The sequence below is a fragment of the Schistocerca serialis genome, chromosome 4, assembly GCF_023864345.2.
Source record: "Schistocerca serialis cubense isolate TAMUIC-IGC-003099 chromosome 4, iqSchSeri2.2, whole genome shotgun sequence".
In the NCBI taxonomy this organism is placed as follows: domain Eukaryota; kingdom Metazoa; phylum Arthropoda; class Insecta; order Orthoptera; family Acrididae; genus Schistocerca; species Schistocerca serialis.
This window is the reverse complement of record NC_064641.1, coordinates 690,946,765-690,972,569: the sequence shown is the minus strand read 5'-3', so window position 1 is coordinate 690,972,569 and position 25,805 is coordinate 690,946,765. Positions and strand designations below refer to the sequence as shown.

Here is a 25,805-nt window from a genome sequence, read left to right as displayed (position 1 = left end):
GAGACTTTTCTCTTTCCCTCAGCAGACGAGAAATGCCTGCCTGGTTCTAGCCCATTCCAACTTAAAACTACATCTACGCTGCAATCTGAGCGGAAATAGCAATGCATGTGTGCAGCTTATTTTGAAGTTGTGACGAGCCCTAATGGCATAACAAAATTTTTAGAATGGTTATAACTCAAGACATCTGAACTGAAACTGTCGTAGAGCCGTAATGGCACGTTTCCGGACACGGGTTTCTGCTCAAAATATTATGTACTCACTCCCTTCTACAAGCTCTAGAAGTTTGTAAAGGGAGTTTCCGAACACCTCGGATACACAATTAAGTTTGTAGGGAACCCTCAGAGCTTGAGTCCTAATCACACTTATCTAATTTTTTCCAAACACATTTGTCCCGCCACATTTGTCACACCTTTAATTGAGTGCGATGTCAATTATCCAGTAAGATGTTACGGTGCGGTAACGAAACCACCAACTCAGTTCCACACGAGTTCTCTTCATGGTAAGTTAGTGATAGGTGTATTGTTAAGTGAGGTGATATTTTTCAAACTTGCCATGAACAGTTTAAGCCGTAACATTTTTCTGTATTTATCTGCACACTTTCACAGAAAAATGAAATCTTTTAAAGTGCGAACATGTAAGTGGTGCAAAAAAATAAAGAAACAGGAATTAGAAATACTGGCAATTTTTTGTCTTCGTAGTGATAGTACTAGCTTAAGGGCTACCGAAGTTTTCAGTGTCACATGTGAGAGCCCTTCTATATCGAAAAGCGATAAACAGCAATGTGAAAGCGAAAAACAAGATTGTAACAAAGTAGCTCTGTATATATAATTAGGCCTATTTATATTACAGACTATTCAGATGATTGTGCAGATTATCGGTTAGATGCAGATCATGAAACTAAAAAGCTTTTTTTTTTTGACAAAATCCTTATGAGCTAATATCCTCAGATATGCTAACCAGGCAAACAGGTCCTTCTTCACTGCATATTATTGAAAGTTCACATTGACAGGACAAAGAATTTGGAGAGAATGGTTGTATCATTTATCTAAAAATGACTCTGTCTACCGTAAACCTTGTTGGCTCTTTGGAGGACAGAAATCGCCAGCTTTAAGGAGACGGGTTTGAAATTGGAGGTAACTAATCAAAAAAATAGTGCGCACGAAACTAGCTATGCACATCTGAACGCAAGAGTCATTTTCAGTTTTTGGCTTGAGCAATATACAGTTGACGCGGATATGGATCATAACTAAAGAAAAGTGTAAACGTACGGAAAGAGATCGTTGAGCGTATTGTGAATGTGACATTAACAGTAGTATCCAATACACTGAGGTGAAAAAAGTCGTGGGATTCCTCCTAATATCGTGCCGGACCTCCTTTTTCCCAGAATAGTGAAGCAACTAGACGTGGTATGGGCTCAACAAGTCATTGGGGGTACCCTGCAGAAATACTGATCCATGCTGCCTCTATAGGCGCCCATAATTGCGAAAGTGTTCCCGCTGCAGGGTTTTGTGCACCAACTACTTTTCGACTACGTCCCTTAAATGTTCGATAGGATTCATATTGGGCGATCTGGGTGGCCAAATCATTCGCTCAATGGGTACAAAATTCTCTTCAGACCAATCGTGAACAATTGTGGCCGGGTGACATCCATAAAAGTTTCATCATAATGGTTGCAAATGGTCTCCAAGCAGCCGCACACAGCCGATTTCAGTCAATGATCGGTTCAGTTGGACCAGAGGACATAGGGTGGAAACTGGAAAATCAAACAGCGGAAGCTTTTTAGCAATTACTGAACCTTTCGCAATAGACGATCCGGTTTTACGCGATCTTATTTAACACAAGTGCCATAGCCTTTCAGTTCAACACGAGTTAATGAATGTCCTATCTACTGCAATTGAAAACTATCTAGTGCAATTGAAAAATAAGTTATATTAAAGCTACCCCATTCTTTTCTATTATTACAGATACCACACAGGACATTACAAAAACAGATCAATTAACTCAAATATTTAGCTATGTTACAGTTTCGTACGATGTTACTGGAAAGACTTGTGACTTGAGGATAAATGAAAGCTTTTTAGTCTTCCACGAAATGAAAGATCAAAGTGCATTAGGAAGAGAAAAGAGAATATTAATTGTGAAACACGTATGTTGTGTGGCGGCGATGGCGAGGCATTGCAGAGTCTCTGACCAGAGAGCCTTTTATCGTTCCTAGTCTGCGCTTGACCGCGCGATCGTGCTGTTGCGGTCGAGTCGCAGTAGAGTTCAGTTGCATGTAGGGAGTTAGCTGTTGTGTGTGAGGAGTCGGCGGGCGTCGACATGGCACTCTGGTCAAGATTCAGGACGAGGTATATTTTTAAATAAGGTCACGAAGCAGCATTGCGCACATTTGATAATGTAATGTAAATTAACTGTAACTAATTTGTTCAGGAATCGCCCCAATAATAATTTTGTTTTTAAACCAACCATTTTTAACAAAGAATCCTTTTTTTGAAAGAATATTTGCCTTACATTTCCATACAGAAAAGTTCCCTTTAACTTCAAATAAAAATATTTTGCGATGCATTTCCTCCAAGCTATGGCGAAAAATAAGAGCAGATGCAGTTTTACTGAGGTAAGAATTTAAGTTTAATCAGAGCCCAAGATCGACATTTCGGTCTATTTGCGTTTTCATTATCATTGAACTGTTACATTTTTTTGTGGGTCAGATTGCTATTTGTCATTTAATTGTCATTGTCATTAAATTTATTTGCTGGGAGGTTACATTAAGCTCTATTCCCATTAACATTTTTTTTTAATTATTGCCTTTTCACATTTCTCTGGGGAGGTTACACTTAGCTCTGTCTATTCTCATTTAAAATATTTTCTTTTAAATTTTTGTGGGGAGGTTACAATTGTAATAGATGGAAAGGTACTCTTGCTAACTAAATACCGTGGTCAGAATTTTGACAATTGTGCCTCTATATCAGGCATATCCTAAGGTTATTCAGTCCAGTTCTCAATCGTGTGATTCTTGTCACAACATGTTTCGGGACAGTGCTAGAAGCAAGGAAACCAGATAAAAAAAATCCACCCTATACCGACAGACATGTAAGGATTAGAGACGTCCTGAATTAGAACCATTCATAAAAATTTTGTTATGCCATTAGGGCTCGTCACAACTTCAAAATAAGCTGCTCACATGCATTGCTATTTCCGCTCAGATTGCAGCGTAGATGTAGTTTTAAGTTAGAATGGGCTAGGACCAGGCAGGAATTTCTCAAAGATTTTGTGACAGACGGTAGTATTGTTGGCGCTCAGCATTAGGCTATAAGTAAATACACACATCAAAACAAGTGTTGCGTCACCTCGGTTCCGAGAGGTCCGGAACCTGTACAGAAAATTGGAACAGGGATGGACGTAAGCATCATTTCCGCCCGTTTCATTGTTCATGAAAACCACACATTGGACGTTGCACTACCATACAGCGAGACCTTCAGAGGTGGTGGTCCAGATCGCTGTACACGCCGGTACCTCTTATACCCAGTAGCAGGTCCTCTTGCATTGATGCATGCCTGTATTCATCGTGGCATACTGTCCACAAGTTCATCAAGGCACTGTTAGTCCAGATTGTCCCACTCCTCAACGGCGATTCGGTGTAGATCCCTCAGAGTGGTTGGTGGGTCACGCCTTCCATAAACAGCCCCTTTCAGTCTCTCCCAGGCATGTTCGATAGGGTTCATGTCTGGAGAAAATGCTGGCAACTCTAGTCGTCCTGAAGGAAGTCATTCACAAGATGTGCAAGATGGGGCCTCGAACTGTCGTCCATGGATACGAATACCTCGCCAATATGCTGCCGATATGGTTGCACTATCTATCGGAGGATGGCATTCACATATCGTACAGCCCATCTGTACCGTGCCTCATGGTGTTGTGGCTGCAATGATGGACCTCACTATGAACCTCGGGAGTGAAGCTGCGCATCATGCAGCCTATTGCGCACTGTTTGAGTCTAAACACGACGTTCTGTGGCTGCACGAAAAGCATTATTGTACATGGTGGTGTTGCTGTCAGGGTTCCTCCGAGCCATGATCCGTAGGTAGCGGTCATCCACTGCAGTTGTACCCTTTAGGCGGCCTGAGCGAGGCACGTCATCGAAAGGTCCTGTCTCTCTGTATGTCCTCCATGTCCGAACAACATCTTTTGGGGTCACTCCGAGACGCCTGGACACTTCCCTTGTTGAGAGCCCTTCCTAGCACAAAGTAATAATGCGGACGCGATCGAACCGCGGTATTAACCGTCTAGGCATGGTTGAATTACAGCCAACACGAGCCGTGTACCTCCTTCCTGGTGGAATGACTGGAACCGATCGGCAGTCAAACCCCCCCCCCCCCCCCCCCCCGTCTCATAGGCGCTGCTCATGGTTGGTTGTTTACATCTTTGGAGGGATTTAGTGACATTTCTCAACAGTCAAAGGGACTGTGTCTGTTACACGATATCCACTGTCAACGTCTGTCTTCAAGAGTTCTGGGAACTGGGGTGATGCAAAACATATTTAATGTGTGTATTATCGTTGGTAGGTGAGAGTTGCGACTTTCAGTTTGCAACTATACCTCGGATACGGTGGGTACACAGGCTGGTGATGTTTTACGTTTTATGGTTTGAGTTGATAATGCACGTGTGCAGTTTGTTTTTAAATTGTGTCGGGGCCTAATGGCATAAAAAAATATGAAGTTGTAAAGTTACATTGCGAGAAGTTTAGATCAGATACGCTAGGTAATAAGCTCAACGGGAAAAATAATAGTCACCATCTTGAAAGAACACACTGGTCTCTTTGAAACGCTGACCGTCCATCATGTTTATAAAGGATGCTGTACCACTCGCAGCCATGTAACATGGTTTAAGAATAATGGTCGTAAAAAGACAGTAACCGACAAAGACCGGATGCCTTGATAGTGCCCATCGGTTTTAAGCACGACAGGAATTGCTGCTATCAGTGAATGTAGATTCATCTCAATCAGTATCCGAGCGAACGCTGCGTTGAGAATTGCATGCAAAGGACAGTATCCTACAAAAATAAATATGCAGGTGTTCAATGGGTCAATAACACGGAAGCTGGACGGTAGCGGACTGAAGCCATCTAATGTCGTCTGACGCATCGCGATTGTGTGTTTTCCGAATGACTAAAAACATCGACTGCACCGACTTACCAATGAGACGATTAACTCGCATATTGTGAAGGGTCTAGTGGTTCTGTGACGTTCAGGGTTTTTTCGCACCATGACGTGGGTCCACTCATTCACGTTAACACGAACATGAACCAGGATACACATAAGTGACCAAGTGATGTCCTTTCCTCTACATCTTATTGATGAGTTTACTGTGGACACTCCCGTCTTCCAAGGTTTGCATTTTATCACCAACACTTTATCTACTTGTTCTAGACTCAGCTATCAGGAGACGAGGATTCCGATGGGGGATCCATGAACGTCTGGAGGATTTGGATTTTGCAGACGATGTTTTATTAGCTCAAGGGCTGACTGATACGCAAGCTAAATTAAACTTGCTGAAAGGAGAAGCAGAGACTGCTGGCCTCAAGATAAATATAGGCAAAACAAAGGAAATGAGAGTAAATTCAGTTGGCAGTGTTACTAGGGGAGCAGCGGGCGGAGACTGTCAACTCATTCCTGTATCTGAGTAGTATAGTGACGGAAGATGGTGGAGCTGGAGATGACGCGAAAAACCGCATTAAAAAGCCAAATGCTGCCTTCACACAAATTTAGGTATACATATACCTGTGTAATCAAGTGTCGTAATACACTCCTGGAAATTGAAATAAGAACACCGTGAATTCATTGTCCCAGGAAGAGGAAACTTTATTGACACATTCCTGGGGTCAGATACATCACATGATCACACTGACAGAACCACAGGCACATAGACACAGGCAACAGAGCATGCACAATGTCGGCACTAGTACAGTGTATATCCACCTTTCGCAGCAATGCAGGCTGCTATTCTCCCATGGAGACGATCGTAGACATGCTGGATGTAGTCCTGTGGAACGGCTTGCCATGCCATTTCCACCTGGCGCCTCAGTTGGACCAGCGTTCGTGCTGGACGTGCAGACCGCGTGAGACGACGCTTCATCCAGTCCCAAACATGCTCAATGGGGGACAGATCCGGAGATCTTGCTGGCCAGGGTAGTTGACTTACACCTTCTAGAGCACGTTGGGTGGCACGGGATACATGCGGACGTGCATTGTCCTGTTGGAACAGCAAGTTCCCTTGCCGGTCTAGGAATGGTAGAACGATGGGTTCGATGACGGTTTGGATGTACCGTGCACTATTCAGTGTCCCCTCGACGATCATAGCCGGCCGAAGTGGCCGTGCGGTTAAAGGCGCTGCAGTCTGGAACCGCAAGACCGCTACGGTCGCAGGTTCGAATCCTGCCTCGGGCATGGATGTTTGTGATGTCCTTAGGTTAGTTAGGTTTAACTAGTTCTAAGTTCTAGGGGACTAATGACCTCAGCAGTTGAGTCCCATAGTGCTCAGAGCCATTTGAACCATTTGAACCTCGACGATCACCAGTGGTGTACGGCCAGTGTAGGAGATCGCTCCCCACACCATGATGCCGGGTGTTGGCCCTGTGTGCCTCGGTCGTATGCAGTCCTGATTGTGGCGCTCACCTGCACGGCGCCAAACACGCATACGACCATCATTGGCACCAAGGCAGAAGCGACTCTCATCGCTGAAGACGACACGTCTCCATTCGTCCCTCCGTTCACGCCTGTCGCGACACCACTGGAGGCGGGCTGCACGATGTTGGGGCGTGAGCGGAAGACGGCCTAACGGTGTGCGGGACCGTAGCCCAGCTTCATGGAGACGGTTGCGAATGGTCCTCGCCGATACCCCAGGAGCAACAGTGTCCCTAATTTGCTGGGAAGTGGCGGTGCGGTCCCCTACGGCACTGCGTAGGATCCTACGGTCTTGGCGTGCATCTGTGCCTCGCTGCGGTCCGGTCCCAGGTCGACGGGCACGTGCACCTTCCGCCGACCACTGGCGACAACATCGATGTACTGTGGAGACCTCACGCTCCACGTGTTGAGCAATTCGGCGGTACGTCCACCCGGTCTCCCGCATGCCCACTATACGCCCTCGCTCAAAGTCCGTCAACTGCACATACGGTTCACGTCCACGCTGTCGCGGCATGCTACCAGTGTTAAAGACTGCGATGGAGCTCCGTATGCCACGGCAAACTGGCTGACACTGACGGCGGCGGTGCACAAATGCTGCGCAGCTAGCGCCATTCGACGGCCAACACCGCGGTTCCTGGTGTGTCCGCTGTGCCGTGCGTGTGATCACTGCTTGTACAGCCCTCTCGCAGTGTCCGGAGCAAGTATGGTGGGTCTGACACACCGGTGTCAATGTGTTCTTTTTTCCATTTCCAGGAGTGTATAAAACTAACTGTTGAGTCTGTAAGAGAACAACAATTACTTAGTAAATAATGATAAAAAAACAATTTCTTATTAAATAGGAACCTTGAACTCGCATAAAAAATTTGAACGAATGACGTTCTAATAAGTCAAACGTTCCCCCTTGTGTTTAGCGCGGCAGAACGAACAACTTTACGAGAGATCAGACAGTCCTATTTGCGTTTCTAGCGTTATTACCGGTTACTGCGGATGCGCGCCGGGCACATCACGCGTGAATGGGGTAATAGATCTACGTGAACCAGTCGGTAGACACAGATATACACGCTTGGGGCGCTGGTGCATAAGGGGTTTATGCGCATCGTGTAATGGGGGCCTTGTTATGCTATGGGAGACTTCTCCTGCGCTTGCATGGGATCTTTGGTAGTAATCGAAGACACACCGCCAGCTGTAAACCATCTTCATGCTTGATGTCTTCCCCAACAGTGATGTCATCTTTCAGCAGTATAAGTGTCATTAAATGAAACAACAAGTTTACTGTTACCAGTCACCGTTTTATTATTTCCACGACGCGTTTCAAAGGTTTCAACCTCCATCATCGGGTGGATTTATATTAGTTAGCATGACATTTGTGTGTTTGTTGCGTTACGATTGTTTGGAGGAACTTGTGGCACTGTCTCCAGTGGTCACAGGTTCCTTTCGCTGTCGCAACACATTCATGTATACTGTCACATTTGTAAACAAATATGGCGTCTGGAATCTGCAGACGCCATATTTGTTTACAAATGTATACGGTGACTGGTAACAGTAAACTTGTTGTTTCATTTAATGTCGATAACAGTCACGGTAAAGCCTAACCTAAATTGTTCGCATTTAAAGTATAATTGTCTGTGCCTTGGAGCCAGAACCGTGAAACGATGGTTTGAGGAAGATTAAAGTGAACTCACGTTGATGTCTCGGCTACCAAATTCGTCCGATGTAAATCCTATGGAACCCGTCTGGGTCGCTATCGGGAGGCATCACCGCGTATGCAAATCAGCAGCCCATTATTCATGCGAATTGCATGACCTGTGTGTAAACATCAAATGCCATATACCTCCACAAACCTATCAACAAACTGTCGGATTTCTGATACGCAAAATCGGGGATGTACTTTGTTGTAAAAACAAACAAATAAGCTATTAAGCAGGCGGTCTTAATGTTTTGGCTCATAGGTGTAGAATACTACAGCAACGACAATGCTACTAGCAACCAAAGATCACATTACTCGCTCTTAGAACCTCTGTGGTGCAGCATATTGTGGCGGTTTTTGCGTATCATCAACATGGACAAACGCAATGAATATGGATGATATGATACTCTATGGCATTCTGCGGTTTGAATTCACTCTGTTTTTTTAGCAGTTGCATTGATTTGATTTTGTAAATGATACTGACAATATTATATACATGTATAACGCATTATTCATACTACAACTTCTCCCGGATAATTATTTTGTTCAAATTCCACAAGAATTCCACCTGACGTAGTGTAATAATGTTGACTGTAAGTTGTGTTCATATCACTAAAATTACAGATCGTACATCAGAGCTTTTGTAATTTTTGTCTTCGATGGATTTAATTATTCTTAGCAAATTGATCATGAAAGGGAACCACAGAATACCACTCGCACACAACACTGACGTATGCTACCAGAAATATTTTTCTCCGTGATTCGTGCGTAGTTTAATTTTGGCCTCATACATCAGCAATGAAATCTTGTCCAACAATAAATACCATCAGCACTGTTCTTAGAAAATGCAGTCTGATTCGATAAATTTTTTCTTTTATAAATAGAGTTCAGTACCACCGGTGCACATTTATTTCTTACACATCGGAATATTGTTTGCAGCTTCAAGTAATTTAAATTTGACGCTATGATAAAAGTTAAGATGGCGGCCAGCAAAAGATAGAGGATTTCTTTTTTAATTAAGATTTTCCTTTGCTCAATAAATAATTAATCATTTAAATTGATGCCACCAATAAAAAAATTATTAAATTGTTTTGTAAATTAGTTTAACACAAACCCATGCTATTTTCAACTAGAAGTACAGACGAAGTTGCTATATAATCGCAACTAACAATGGCTGCGCTTCTTGCAGCTATGATAAAACAATTAATACAAAATTATAATTAAGAGAGGAAGTGATTTTACAATAATTAATCATAAATAGTTTTAACGCATTTGGCTCTGTTTGTTTTTTACCAGCAAATTAACATAAAAGTACAATAATTTTACATTAAATGTTTTTCATTCAACAGACCTCAAATCGATTCGCGTCTTGCGTCGACGACGTACGACAGAAGAAGACGACAAAAGGGTACAAAACAAAAGAAAAGAATGACATAGATTAAGAAAGAATGTGAGACCTTCGACCATAAATATAATAGACTAGCCCTGACGTTATTTTCGTGGCTCCAACATCTCTGGGCTAAAGTCACGTGAATGTTGGCAAAACATGGTTGTTTCATGTTGCGCTTATGGTTGTACTCAGCGTTTTGTCGGGGGAAATGGCATTACATTTCAAGTGGAAGTGTTTCTATGATAGTGCAGATGCGTGTATTGAAATCTGCTGACGTGACTTTTATATGGTTTTTACACTTGAAATAGAGTATCACGTAAATTAAAGTGTTGAAAGTGATGCCTGTAAAGTCAGACTCATATTACATTTTGGAAAGTATCTGTGATAATTCGGTTACAGAAGTAAGTATAACTGTTTCTCGTTCCTACTCATAGGTTCACTAAGGATGAAAACCGAAGGCAGCTTTGGACACAGGCCCTGAAACGGAAAACTTTAAGCCATCTGCACATACGCGCCTTTTTGTATATACAAGTGAAATTATAATAAGGTAAGAGCACCTATAGTCGACAAATGAAGAGAATTTTTTCCTACCTTCTAATACTATTAAATAAATGTAGGCTCCAAAATTATTTTCTGGAACTTCAATGTCTCACCTTTCATCTAAAATATCATTTTTTTTTCACTGATAGTTTAAACTTTTGTAAAAATAGTAGGAACTGAATCTTTGAAGTGCACCTAAAATTGATACTCTAAAATGGACCTGCTCTTAAAGTCGACAATTTTGGCAACTATAGTTGACATAATTCCCATATCCCATTTTCGTATATAAGTGACTAGAGCTCAAAACGCTGTGAATCCAATTATTAAAGTTTTGACACGAGCCCACTCTTACTGTTCAAAAGAATTTTAACGACATTTTACTTTAATTGATAGTTTATAGTAATTTCGTCCCGCTGCCCACCAGAGGGGCTTTCGATGTATTTGTTAGATTTTATGAATGGTACTGTGAACAAATCCAGGTCAAAAGTAGTTCTGACATAATTTTTCGCAAATAAAAATGTAATGTTTGTTGGAAGCGTTTGGCAGTCAACTGAGAAATGTGGGTAAAATGCGATACAAACATAGGGTGGCAGACCGCTGATTTGAAATCCCGCCACGTTTTGCCAACAGTCACGTGGTTTATGTTGGAGCCACACCAGCCCTATAGCTTCTGCACAGCAAGGCCAGTCTACTAGTATCTATGGTCGAAGTGTGGGACAAATATTGTCTCCGTTTTACATAATTATCATCTTTTTAAGAAATAATTACATAATTGAGTGAATATTATTGAGTTACATAATTTTCCACACGTTCATATTCCACTCGTAATAATATATATATATATATATATATATATATATATATATATATATATATATATATAGATGTTATAATATCTACTATTGTAAACTTCTGTCTGAAAAAAAAATATCCAGTATACAGATATGAAATATGACACATCGACTTTACTTGAATACAAAGATTAGCTAGAAACCATTCAAACAAACCTAGGAGAAGTTTTACTTAGTGCTTGTGTTGCAGGTTCAGCCCTCTGAGCACCAAGATGGAGCCGTTGGCGAAGCATCTGTTCTGCCTGGGCGGCGACCTCTGGAGGGAGATGCGGCTGTACATGTCCTCCGCCTTCTCAGACAGCAGCTGCCGGCGCGACTTCTGCCTGGTGAAGCTGTGCTGCGACCGGCTGCAGCAGAGCGTTCACACGGCCTTCCAGGGCCGCCACAGCCGCGACTTGGCCCTCAGGGATCTGCTCGCCTCCTTTACCACTGACGTCATCGGCATGTGCGCCTTCGGTATCGAGTGCGGAGCCATCGACGATCCTAACTCGCAGTTCCGACGTATTGGAAGTATGGTAAGTCCTTTCTCGTTGCGCGTCGTTTAAGCTCTTTGGGCAGTTTCTCACAACCTCGTATCCAGAATTCGTATCAAGAACAACAGCAAAGACGAGTAACTTACAAATAGATATCCTCGGTTTAGCGAAGCAGCTTAACTCGTTTAATAAAGGCATGGTCTCCGATCCAGATTGTATTCCAGTCAATGTATTGACACATGTTGTTATTGTGGTCTTCAGTCCTGAGACTGGTTTGATGCAGCTCTCCGTACTACTCTATCCTGTGCAAGCTTCTTCATCTCCCAGTGCCTACTGCAGCCTACATCCTTCTGAATCTGCTTAGTATATTCATCTCTTGGTCCCCCTTTACGATTTTTACCCTCCACGCTGCCCTCCAATACTAAATTGGTGATCCCTCGATGTCTCAGAGCATGTCCTACCAACCGATCCCTCCTTCTAGTCAAGTTGTGCCACAGACTCCTCTTCTCCCCAATTCTATTCAATACCTCCTCATTAGTTATGTGATCTACCCATCTAATCTTCAGCATTCTTCTGTAGCACCACATTTCGAAAGCTTCTATTCTCTTCTTATCTAAACTATTTATCGTCCACGTTTCACTTCCATACATGGCTACACTCCATACAAATACTTTCAGAAACGACTTCCTGGCATTTAAATCTATACTCGCTGTTAACGAATTTTTCTTCTTCAGAAACGCTTTCCTTGCCATTGCCAGCCTACATTTTATATCCTCTCTACTTCGACCATCATCAGTTATTTTTCTCCCAAAATAGCAAAACTCATTTACTACTTTAAGTGTTTCATTTCCTAATCTAATTCCCTCAGCATCACCTGACTTAATTCGACTACATTCCATTATCCTCGTTTTGCTTTTGTTGATGTTCAGCTTATACCCTCCTTTCAAGACAATGTCCATTCCGTTCAACTGCTCTTCCATGTCCTTTGTTGTCTCTGATAGAATTACAATGTCATCGACGAACCTCAAAGTGTTTATTTCTTCTCCATGGATTTTAATACCTACTCCGAACTTTTCTTTTGTTTCCTTAATTGCTTGCTCAATATACTGATTGAATAACATCGAGGATAGGCTACAGCCCTGTCTCACTCCCTTCCCAACCACTGCTTCCCTTTCATACCCCTCGACTCTTATAACTGCCATCTGGTTTCTGTACAAATTGTAAATAGCTTTTCGCTCCCTGTATTTCACCACTGCCACCTTCAGAATTTGAAAGAGAGTATTCCAATCAACATCGTCAAAAGCTTTCTCTAAGTCTACAAATGCTAGAAACGTAGGTTTGACTTTCCTTAATCTTTCTTCTAAGATAAGTCAGCCAACACAAATTCGGAAAATACCGTTCTCATGAAGCACAACTAGCTCTTTATTCTGAAGAAGTTATGAGTGCTATCGACAGGGGATGTCAAATTGATTCCTTATTTCTAGATTTCCAGAAGGGTTTTGACACCGTTCTTCATAAGCGACTTCTAATCAAATTGTCTATATATTGAGTATCGTCTCAGATGCACGACTGGCTTCGTGATTTCCTGTCAGGAAGGTCACAGTTCGTAGTAACTGACGGAAGCCATCGATAAAACAGAAGCAACATCTGGCGTTCCCCAAGGACGTGTTACAGCCGTCTGTTGTTCCTGATCTACTTAAACGATATAGGAGACGACCTGGATAGCCGTCTTAGTTTGCAGATGATGCTGCCATTTATTGTTTTATATAGTCATAATGATCAATACCAATTGCAAAATGATACTGACAAGACACCAGTATGCTGCGAATAGTAACAATTGACACTAAATAATGAAAAGTGTGAAGTCATCCACATGAGCACTAAAAGGAATCGGCTAAATTTAGGTTACACGATAAATAACACAAATCTAAAACCTCTCAATTCAACTAAATACTTAGGAATCACAATTACGAATAACTTAAATTTGAACGGTCACGTAGATAATGTTGTGGGGAGAGCAAAGCAAAGACTGCGATTTATTGGCAGAGCACTTAAAAAATGCAACGGGTCTGCTAGAGAGACTGCTTACGTTACGTGTGTCTACCATGTTCTGGAGTATTGCCGTGCGGTGTGGGATCCACATCAGCTAGGATTGACGGAGGACATCGAAAAAGTGCAAAGAGGGGCAGCTCGTTTTGTGTTGTCGCGAAATAGGGGAGAGGGTGCCACGACACGGCGTTTTGTGCTGTCGTGAAACACGGGAGAGATTGCCACGGATGTGATAACCGAATTAGGCTGCCAGTCATGAAACTAAAGTCCTTTTTCGTTGCGACAGTATATTTTCATCAAATTTCAATTACCAAATTTCTCCTCAGAATGTGAAAATATTTTGTTGGCGCCCACTCAACTAGGGAGAAACCATCATCATAGTAACATAAGAGGGATCAGAGCTCGCACGAAAAGACTTACGTGTTCGTTCTTCCCGTGCGCTGTACGACAGTGGAACGGTAGGAAAATATTTTGAAGCTGGTTCGATGAACATGCTGCTACGCACTAAACTGTGAATTGCAGAGGAATCATGTATATGTAGATCCAAGCCTCTCGATCTCTGACCTTCTTCCAAAAACCTGCGTGGCATATCGTCCTCTAATTCATTTCTTTTTCAATCTGCGTAGGGTCTTCCTGTTTTCTCTTGAATGGAGGCTGCCATTATAGTACTTTTTGGCAATTGTTCATTCCGTAATCTCACCACGTACCCGTACCATCTTGCACCCCGTTTCTCCACCTCTTCAGTGATGTGCGGGGGAGTTTTCATTCGCTTTCAGATTTCTGAATTTGGGATCTTCTATCGCCATGAAGCTCCACAATTTCTTCAAAAAAAATCAATTTTCACTACTTCAGGTCTTCTTCTGTCTTATTATTTCCAAGGATTCATCCCCATATTTACAAAGATTTTTTTTTAAAATTGGTTTGGCCTGCCAAAGGCCACATGAAAGTCTTCTTTCCTTTCTCCTTTCTCTCTTTACAGTAGTTTTTCATTCTTTTCCCTTGTTCTTCACTTCTTTCTTCTGCCTGTATTGTGCCTACCTTTTTCTCTATTTTCCATTGAAGCTTTTTGTTTTTGGTCTGAACTGCTGTCATTCTCCTATTTCTTTCTCCGTTATTTTCGTTTCCTTCAGGTCTGCTTTAACTTCTTTGATCCAGATCATTGATATTTTTGAGCTTCCGTAAAGAAAGTTAAAAATTATTTTTGTTATTCTGTTTTAATCTAACCTTGTTAGGTATACGTAGAATACAGCTCTTATCTTCCTCACTGTGTCTAATATTCGTTCTACTTTTTCATGAACTTCCTTGTTACTTCTGTAATTCCATTTCCAATTGTCGTATTTTGGTACCAAGATATTCTTGATTGTTTCCCTTATTTCTTTTCTTTCGCCGAATCGTCTGGCTGTATATAACCAAAGATTTTATGGAGCATAAAGGCTCTATGGTCTAATGACAATGTTGTACTGCCGGAATTTTGAATTTATGGAAATGTATTTCTTGTTATACAGATCTTTTGCTAATTGGAAAACCACTTAAATTTTCCTTGTCCTTGCTAAGTTAGCTTCTTTATCTAAAGAATTTGGTTGTATTATTTCACCCGGAGGTTTAAATTTTGTAATTTTTTTATTCTTGTGTAACCAGTTTCCAGGTATTTCGATATCTCCTTCACATCCGTCACATTCCCGTTTTTACCAAAGATATACAATACACGGGTCTGATTTTGAAGCTATCTCTTGTACGAGATTCATCTGCATTGTTGCATCTTCTGTAGATTCATCAAAGATAGCAAAGTCGTTCGCAAAAAATTATCCCCGTTTCTCCCAATTGTGATTGTCTTTATTCCTTCTTCTTCTGTTCTTTTCCTCCATTCCCTGATTACCATTTCTAGTACACAGTTGAACAGCAGCGGGGACAACTCATCTACTTGTCTTACACGTATTCTGATCTCAAAAGCCTTGGAGGTTTCACCTAAAATTTTAATTGTGCATTTTGTATTTACTAATGTGTTTCTTAAGGTTTCGTACATCAATCGATAAAAACGGAATCCTTATAGGAACACTTGTCCATCTATCTGTCAGTTCAGAACCGTTTTTCTAAGGAACGGGTCGACGTATCAAGTTGAAATTTATGTCATATACTAAGGTCGTTAGTTACTTAATGGAGTAATAAATGTAAGCTTCGTAGCCAATGCAGCCAAAATACACGGTCATTTATGTCATATTTTGATGTTCGCAAACTCACACATCAAAACCTACAGGACACTTCCTGTTGTGCTAGAATCATGAATTTTGTCAAGAAGCAAGGCTTCGCACTTCAGGCAGGGGAGAAAATCCGAAAACGGTTAATTTATATTACATGATGTTTTCATTTGTTACCAGACTGCCTATCTGTCTATCTGTGTGTTAAGACACGGTTCTCTCAGTGAAAGACAGACGTATCAAGTTGAAATTTATGTCACATACTGAGATCTATGTTCGTTTGGCTGTATAATAAACGTTAACTTCAATCAAAAGATACAGCCATTTATGCCACATATTTTGATACTTGCAAACTCACTCATCAAAACCTTTAGGGTAGTTCCCGTTCGGCTGTAATCATGAAATTTGGCAAGAAGAAAGATTTCACACTACAAGCTAAGGAAAAAAAGAAAATTGTGAATTTGTAATATGTCCCTGCTGGGAATTAATTTGCAGAAAATTTGGATACAGCCCTGGTATTCACCTTACGGTCTAAGGAAAACCTGCAAATCTCGGCCAGAGCCGCTGGTGGTTTACCACGTTTTTGGTAGTGCACTCCTTTTGTCCATTATCCTTGTCCGATCTCGTTGGGTCTTCTTCTTCTTGACTGTATTCTTCCCCCTTCCTGAATTGCTGTGGGGGTCCCTGGCCCCATGGCCACGGTCGGTATTTTTCACTCTTTCATTAGGGCTCCAGAGAGAAGGTTAGTGTTAACTTTCCTTGTCGCTTTGTCTGGTTCAAATGACTGCTTCAGTCGTTCGTAATTGTCTGGCGTCAGAGGCCAATCGTAGAAGTCGAGGATCTCCTCAGTCACGATAACTTGGTCGACCATCTCTCATTGGGTTAGTCGATCTTTGACTTCTCTGGCTGCCTCTGATTGTGTTCCACAGTTGACCTCCATTCTTACCACCCATTTGCGATTGTGTCTGTATTCCGAATTGTTGCTGGTTTGGGACGCCGTCGAGGTACCCATTGGTGAACTGGTCTGCACGTCTTTGGGCTCCATTTGAGGTCGCTGCAGGTGTGCCTCCATCTCTGCATGGAAACGCGCTTCTGGTTCTTCCAGGACGGCGTTAGCCTCCGCGTGCGAGTTGTTTTCTTGTTGGCCTAATGTTGGGCTGTCTACTGCCTCTACGGGGTCTTGTACCTCTCGGTGGTCAGACGTTGATTGTCCCCACTCTATGGCACGTCGCCGGACTTCGCCACACTTCCTCCCCCCCCCCCCCCTCGACACCCCACCAACTTCTCAACTTCTGCCACTGCGGCGGGAGGGAAGGGGAGGGAGGCAACACCCCCGCGAGAGATGGGGGACCGCCACTAAGCAAATCCTTTAGGTACTTAGTGGATAAGTATGTCAGAGCACCAATATTGCTGATAATGAGGAGTAAAGGAACCCCATCCTTGTGAACCTTCGGCAGTCCATAAAGTCTTGGTGGAACTAATGCTATCTGTCTTAGCCTTTTAACAACATCGTCTGGCAAGCCATTCTTTGAGAAGCGTCATGGTATCTCTCTTCACCCTATTGGTATTAAAGTACCTAAAGGATTTGCTTGGTCCTAATGTCGGGAAGTGCTCACATCACGTTTTTGTCGAATCTCCTGGTGTTGTTCCTTTGGAAGTCTTCCTCAGTTAGTGATAGACGATTCCTTTCAAAATTCCTTTTGACTGCCCCTATCGGTTTTGACCTTTGGCATCTGTGTTGGTTAAAGCTAATGAAGTCTTCGCTTTTTCTGGTGGAATACCATTTCTGCCAGGGCTGTCTTCTGAGCAGTAATGATTTTTCACACTGTTCATACCACGATCTCTGCCTTTCGTGTCTTTTGAGTCATGCTATTTCAAAGACAGTTTTGACTAATTTTGTTTTAATATATTTGCAGTTTGTGTAATCCGTTCCTAAAATTTTAGTTTCTTCGGTTTCAGAACTTCTGTGTCAATTTTATGAATCGTATGCCCTTGTTTCGGGATCCTTTTTTGTGGAATAAATTTCATTTTTATTGTGATTAGACACTGATTGCTATATTTGCACACATTCTTTTATGTTCATGATTTATTTTTGATTGTTAAAAGGTAGAGCTATCTGGGGTTCTCCTAGGTTTGCGTTTGTTGACTTCCAAGTTTTCCATGGTAATTCCTTAAAATGTTGCGAACATTAATTTAAGACTGAAGCCTCTGCATGGTTCTGTTAGTCTTTCCCCAGTATTATTGATTATGTTATGTAAAAGTTCCAACATTATTCAATTAAACCTTTGGTATTTCGTGGTCCCGTGATTCCAGAAGTTTTCAACTTTTCCTGTATTCCTTTTATTTTCCTCATTTATTGGAATATGATAGTTTGTTACGGTTTAAGACTTATATGCATATCGCAGAGTAGGAACTCAGAGCCTTTCACTTGGAGAATTAAAATTTATGACCGAATTTAGTACTGCTCTGCTTCCACGATTCCGTTCCCCCAGATGTGGAATGCCTTTTCCCATTGGGTTTAAGCCTTTCCCTCCTTTAAGAATCCTATACACCTCTGATGCTATAGGGTCCTCATCAGTGAATCTAATTTCTTGAAGAGCTAAAAGTTGTACTTAGTATTTGGCTAATACTTTAATTAGTTATTGTAATTCCCCGTTTTTCATGAGTGAGCTTATGTTTAGGATGCCCAAGAAGTATTTCCTTTTTGTTATTAATTAACGTGTAGGGCTTCCAGAAGATTGTCACTTCATCACTTTGCACGTTATTCCGATCTGACTGGAATACGAAGGTCCGCTTGCGCCGTTTTCAGCGACGGAGGATTTCCTTTTTAGGTTACCTCCGGGGGTAGTTCCATTTGGGGAAATTTCCATCATGCATAAACTATCTGATATTCTTGTTGCGGAAATGGCATGTGGCAATTCACATTTAAAACTGAGATTGTAAATCCCAGATTGTTATTTCGGCTGCACTTCACATGGGGTTCAGACGCTGATCAAACGCAGTCCAATATGGAAACAAACGCATTTGGATTTTAGTTTGTAACTTCTGTATTATCCTTTAAACAGTGTTTCCTCTTCCGCGAGTTCCACCATACCGGTGATCTTCATCTCCGTCTTCTCTGCCACTGACATCTTCACCATTATCCTGGCAAGGGGCTCTCATGAGATTGTTTTTATAGAGTTTTACTTATCTATTTATTTCCTTAGTGATACAGAGTAGCCCACAGTCTCGAAATTTTAGGTGGTATGGATGCTACTAAATCGAATAGAAAAGATTTTTCATTCTTAGTTATTAATGCTATTTAAATTCTATAAAGAACATTATATATAAAAATTTCTGCCTAGTTGAAAAGGTTATAATTTATATAACGCGAATGTCAAAAAAGTAATACAATAATGTGGTAAAAATAAGTTGCAATATACAGATGGAAGTGACAGGCTCATTTGGATGTGTAATATATACTAAGTAAATTGTTGCTTGATAATAGCCTATTTCTACTTAGTTCATGTGAGAAGGTCTCGGTAGAACCTCGAGCTCTTGTCATCTGAAATTGTGTGTTTTTATGCAGGTTTGTTGTGTTTCTGTGTATTGATCTATTACTTGGAGTATCGCAAGTCAGGACACTACATGATATTCAGTAGTTGTTTGTTTCTCTAGTTGTTGATAGTTGTATATTCTGTGTGATGCCTTAGATGCATACACCTACTGTTATACAGATTATATACTGATTGAGCACTTGACAATTTGAATAAATGAATTTGACCTTTACATGAAGAATAAACCTATGGTTGTAAATTTATATTAGTAGAAATAGAATGCAGTTCATTGCTACTTGAGTGCGATATTCCTTAAATAAATACATTACATTATTAGTTTTATACATTTGATATATAAATTACATTGATTGTAACTGTACATAAAAAAGAGAATATACTTCTGCCCACACATAATAAGACGAATAATACATACTGCTCCTGTACAGTATACTACAAACACTATGCAATGTGTCGTTGGGGAGGAGGAGCCTTGGAATAAAAGTTCTTCGAGCCTTCTCCTCCCAAGCGACATTACCTTATTGGATGCCTCCCACTCTCTCTGCCATGTTTGAATCCGCCATTGTTTCATTCGTCTTTTGTTTATAATGTTGGTCCCTGTAATCTTTGTGTCTTTATCGAACCTGCCCATCTCAAGCCATTAAGGTGCAGTTCTATAACGATTTGTTATATCTATGGGGCAAGTTCCCATCACAACGAAAAATGCCTCTAGTGATGTGGTGTTGAAGGCTCCGCTCATTCTCAGGAGTACACTACGTTGACCTCGTCTTGCAGTTGTCTTGTTCGTCTGTCCGTTCAGTCAGTGACCCCAAGCACCTGCGGCAAAGCATGCTATGGATTCGAATATCAGAATGTAGCAGATCCTCATCGTGTTGATAGATATCTTGTACTGTGTTGTGTTGAGTCTTGCTAGTTCGTGCATAGTGTTGAAGGCTTTGTCAATTGTCAGTTTGATATGTTCGATGGAAATCTGTTTTTCGTCAAGACGCAGTCCTAGATAGCGTGTGGCCCGCTTCTAATGTATTGTCTAGGTTTAGAACTGGGTTCCTCTGTAGCGTCCTTCTGAGCAGTAAGTATACAGTTTTTTTTGGATGCTATATTTTCTTTTTTTTCCACCATTTTTTCATTTTCTGAGGCGGTTGCATGCCTTTTGTCTCTAGTGATGCTCTCGAGTTGGCTGACACCACTGAAAGCAGGTCACCTGCGTGCGCCATCACAACTCTTACCCTGTCGTCACCGCTAGATTGCGATATCCCAAAATACTGGTCCACAGATCGAGCCCTGTGGACATCCCTTTGTTATTCTCTTGACAGCGTAGCATGTACCAGCCCTCCACTCTGCCACTCTGCCTCTGCAGTAGCCGAGGAGGCTATTGTAGAGCGAAGCTGATAGCCGCATTTCCCCTAACCTGAATTGATGGGATCTTAGGCCGAAGAGGCGTCTGAGCGATAGTAGGCGCTCACACAGGAGTCTTTACTTCCCATACCTTGGCAAGAGTGTTTAAGAGACAGATCGGTCGGTAGATTTTGGGATCTGTTGGTTCTTTGCCTTTGATGTCGCAATATTTTAAAGTTTGTCCTTGTGTTTTGTTAATTGTAAAACTGTAGGCTAATTTGATTGTAAATTGCAGTCTTTTAAATTGGAATGGCAGTTCAGTAGAGATCTGTGGCATTCTGGGGATAAATTGTGTGTGTCCTTTATACTTTCCAGTCATAAGTTCGGCTTTGATGATGTTATTCTATATGTGTTTGACGAACATCGTTGTTTCATTACATAGTGTTGGTGAATTGAGATTTCTGAGTAGTATGATAGGGAATCCACTTTCAAGTCAAAGGCAGTGTAATGGGGTATCTGGTACTTCTAAAGAGTTTAGAAATTCTGTACTGAAGTTCAACTTTCTTCATTGTTTACCGTCAAGTCAATTGATCTGTATATTCTCTCTTCACCGGGAATTTACTTCTGAATATTAAAGTTGACATCGACGACAATATTATGTTTAGTTGCCAAAATTTCCCTTTCAAATAGCCAGTCTGGACTGGTATTCTTATTAACAATATTTGGATACAATTGGTCGATGACATCGTCTTTAGCAGTGGCTACGGCGCAGAAATAACTGTTGAGTTTAATGAAGCAGGTCGTCTGGTGAGTAGGATATATGCCTTCACCTATTTGTAGAAGCTGTTAATGTGCTGATGCTTTATGTTTCGATAGTTCAACTCTCATTTTTTTGTTATTCACAATATTTGAATGTGTGGCCAGAGATATGATGGTTTTTAAGCAAGAAGTGATCTCGTCTGCTGGTGCTGACTTAGGGATAACCAGAAGTGTTTGTCGAAAATCTCCTGAGAGTAACAGCAGAGCTCCTCTCGTCATTTGAGAGTTTTCTCGAAGTCTTGTACTGTTCTGTCCATGGCTTCGAGTGACTTTTTATGTGCCATTGTGGATTCGTCCCAGAAGATAATTTTAGCTGGCTTTAGAAGTTCTCCCCGTCCAGATGCCCTTGAGATTTTAAATACCAGGCATTGTTCCTCGGCTATATTCAATGGTGGTTGTAGGACGGAATGGACCGTTCGTTCTCTTTCCATAACTGTTCCTGAAACGCTGGATGATGCTAGTGCAAGGGCGATGTTTTGTTTAGCACGTATTTCCGCCAGCAATAGATTTATTGGAAACGTTTTCCCAGTGCCGCTTGGTACGTCCAAGTAAATAATTCCGCCAGTGTTGTTGTCGATCTGGTTCGTGATAACGTTGTAAATTTCATTTTGATTTTCATTGAGAAGTGATGTCTTTTGAACCATGTATCGAAATAGTTCGTTGATGTTGTAGCTTTTTTGCTTTGTAATTTCGAAGTTTAGGACACTGACAGCATCTTTTCGTGGTGCTTGTATCCCAAGCTGTACTAATGTCTGGTTGTTTATTGCTAAACATTTATCTTCTAGTCGAATGAGAAATTGAAGATGTTGTCATTGAATTCCGTGGTCAATTCTGGATTACTTGTCAGGATTTGGTAGAGTGTGTCATCACTCATACTCTCATTGAAGTAGTCCCGTAGCTGGCGAAAAAGTCATTTGTTCAGCTGATATTGTGGATTAGGCTTCTTGTAGTGTTAATTCCCAGTGGTAGTCGTGTCACAGCAGTCCTTAGCGTTGCCATGTTTCTTTGTACGTTGTAAATTTACTTTTGGTTTTCATTGAGGAGTAATTTGTTGTGAACAATGTACTGAAATAGTTCGTTGATGTAGCTTTTTCCCTTGTAATTTCGAAGTTTAGCACACTGACTGCAACTTTTCGTGGTGCTTGCATCCCAAGCTGTACTAATGTCTGGTTGTTTATTGCTAAACATTTATCTTCTAGGCGAATGAGAAACTGAAGATGTCGTCGTTGAATTCGGTGGTCAATTCAGGATGAGCATGTCGGATTTGGTACAGTATGTCATCACTCATACTCTCTTTGAAGTAGTCCCATAGCTGACGAATAAGTCATTTGTTCAGTTGATGTTGTGGATGAGGTTCTTGTAGTGTTAATTCCCAATGTCAGAAAACTATCGTGATTCATCTCCTCATGGTAGTCGTTTATTTTCCTTGATCTGTAAGCGAGGAGACAGTTAGGCACGAAACTAGAAGCAGTTCCAGCATGCAAGACAATTCTTGCGCCCTTTTCCACCGGAACAGCAGAACTCCCACATCTGTCCAGTCTCTTCTGACAGAATGACTGGCGTTTATCCAGGTTTCGTTGAGCCACACAATGTCTTCAAATGCACTTTAACGATAATTCTTAAAAATCGACAACGCCACGCTACGATGTCACCTCTCTCCATTATAATTTTCCGTCCGTTAATATTTTTATACCGAAAACCGGGGGCTCTGACAAAGACGTTTTGCTGCCAATGAATACTCTGCTTCACGAAAGAGCAAAGCACAGTTTTTTGATAGTTAGGTGTTATTTTCTCTCGTAATAACCATATTTGTGGTGACGAACAGCATCTTGTTGAAAAGAGTTCAAGTTTGTTACATGTGGTTCTGCCCTTCTCTTCTTTTCAGGTGTCTGCAGTTTGGATGAACCAGGCTCTTTTCCTTCTGCCCAGTATTTCTCCTTACAAGTGTTGACGACACTATTCTTGTGTATCTTCAACGCGTCTGCAGTTCTTTCGACTACCTTCGTTAGAGGCAATAGAGTTACACCATTGTCTCTCTCTTTCTTGAAATGTTTTCGCACCGAGCATACAGACTAATTTGTCTGACCACACAAAACATGGGTAGATCGCTGAACTTTTCGTTTAACGGCCACACTTTCTTGCACTCTTCCACTACAAGCTTCAGACATTCTGTAGTGCAAAATACACTACTGGCCATTAAAATTGGTGCACTACGAAGATGACGTGCTACAGACGCGAAATATAACCGACAGGAAGAAGATGCTGTGATATGCAAATGATTAGCTTTTCAGAGCATTCACACAAGGTTGGCGCCGGTGGCGACACCTAGAACGTGCTGACATAAGGAAAGTTTCCAACCGATTTCTCATATACAAACAGCAGTTTATCGGCGTTGCCTGGTGAAACGTTGTTGTGATGCCTCGTGTAAGGAGGAGAAATGCGTACCATCACGTTTCAGTTGGGTAATACGGAACGCCGTGCTGGATCCCAACGGCCTCGTATCACTATCAGTCCAGATGACAGGCATCTTATCCGCATGGCTGTAACGGATCGTGCAGCCACGTCTCGATACCTGAGTCAACAGATGGGGACGTTTGCAAGACAACAACCATTTGCACGAACAGTTCGACGACATTTGCAGCAGCATGGAGACCATGGCGGCGGTTACCCTTGACGCTGCATCATAGTCAGGAGCGCCTGCGATGATGTACTCAACGACGAACCTGGGTGCACGAATGGCTAAACGTCATTTTCTCGGATGAATCCAGGTTCTGTTTACAGCATCATGATGGTCGCATCCGTGTTTGGCGACATCGTGGTGAACGCACATTGGAAGCGTGTATTCGTCATCGCCATACTGGCGTATCATCCGGCGTGATGGTATGGCGTGCATTGGTTACACGTCTCGGTCACCTATTGGTCGCATTGACGGCACTTTGAACCCTGGACGTTGCATTTCAGATGTGTGACGACCCGTGGCTGTACCCTTCATTCGATCCCTGCAAAACCGCTGCAGTCCGGAACCGCGGGACTGCTACGGTCGCAGGTTCGAATCCTGCCTCGGGCATGGATGTGTGTGATGTTTTTAGGCTTGTTAGGTTTAAGTAGTTCTAAGTACTAGGGGACTGATGACCTAAGATGTTAAGTCCCATAGTGCTCAGAGCTATTTGAACCATTTGAACCCTGCAAAACCCTACATTTCAGCAGGATAATGCACAACCGCATGTTGCAGTTCCTGTACAGGCCTTTCTGGATGCAGAAAATGTTCGACTGCTGCCCTTGCCAGCACATTCTCCAGATCTCTCACCAACTGAAAACGTCTGGTCAATTGTGGCCGAGCAACTGGCTCGTCACAATACGCCAGTTACTACTCTTGATAAACTGTGGTATCGTGTTGAAGCTGCACGGGCTGCTGTACCTGTACACGCCATCCAAGCTCTGTCTGACTCAATGCCCAGGCGTATCAAGGCCTTTATTACGGGCAGAGGTGGTTGTTCTGGGTACTGATTTCTCAGGATCTATGCACCCAAATTGCGTAAATGTAATCACATGTCAGTTCTAGTATAATATATTTGTGTAATGAATACCCGTTAATCATCTGCATTTCTCCTTGGTGTAGCAATTTTAATGGCCAGTAGTGTAAACTCTCCGCACTGAGACATAACAACGAAACGGCCATAAGTGTTTACGTTACTGGCGGCGAGCATCGTCTGCAGCTGGCTACAGCAGCCACTACCTGCAGCAGCAGAGGGATTTGACAACGGTGAACGAAACAGGAGCTGCGGCCAAGCACGTTATCTGATTGGCTGTTACTATGGTGCAGCTCACTTTGTTATTCTGATCCTGGTCTAGTGCCCCAGTTTTCATGATTCCTTGATGAGCTTCTACTGGAGTTCCTTGTTTTCGTCGTTGAAAGATTTTTTTTTCTTGTTGTGTTCCACATATAACAGGTGAGGACGTCGACTATGATAATATTTTCGTGAATGGATCCGCCTGGCACAGTTGGTAAAAAGCTGTTAGTGCTGTGTTCTTCGGTGGTTCACTTGAAACTTTTCTGGCGCTGTCTTTTGTGAAGCGAACTCTCTGTCCATTCTCCAAATGTACTGCTGGTTGGTTCACGTTCATGTGTGGGAAAATGAAAATCTGTCACACTGTTTCGTAACTGTTGTTGAATGTTCCTGTGTGGTACATGAGGATCTCGTCGTTTATGTTTTGTTTTTTGCTGTTTTTGGCTA

General features: G+C 42.0%; 1 protein-coding gene across 1 annotated transcript in view; it reads left to right on the top strand.

The window, feature by feature from the left end:
* The window catches only part of LOC126473189 (probable cytochrome P450 6a13), a 100,637-nt gene that overhangs the window by 19,957 nt on the left and 54,875 nt on the right, over nucleotides 1-25,805 (top strand). Inside the window, exon 2 of the mRNA XM_050100083.1 lies at nucleotides 11,336-11,660. Coding sequence (XP_049956040.1) covers nucleotides 11,336-11,660 — 325 coding nt within the window. The remainder of the gene's footprint in view (nucleotides 1-11,335; nucleotides 11,661-25,805) is intronic.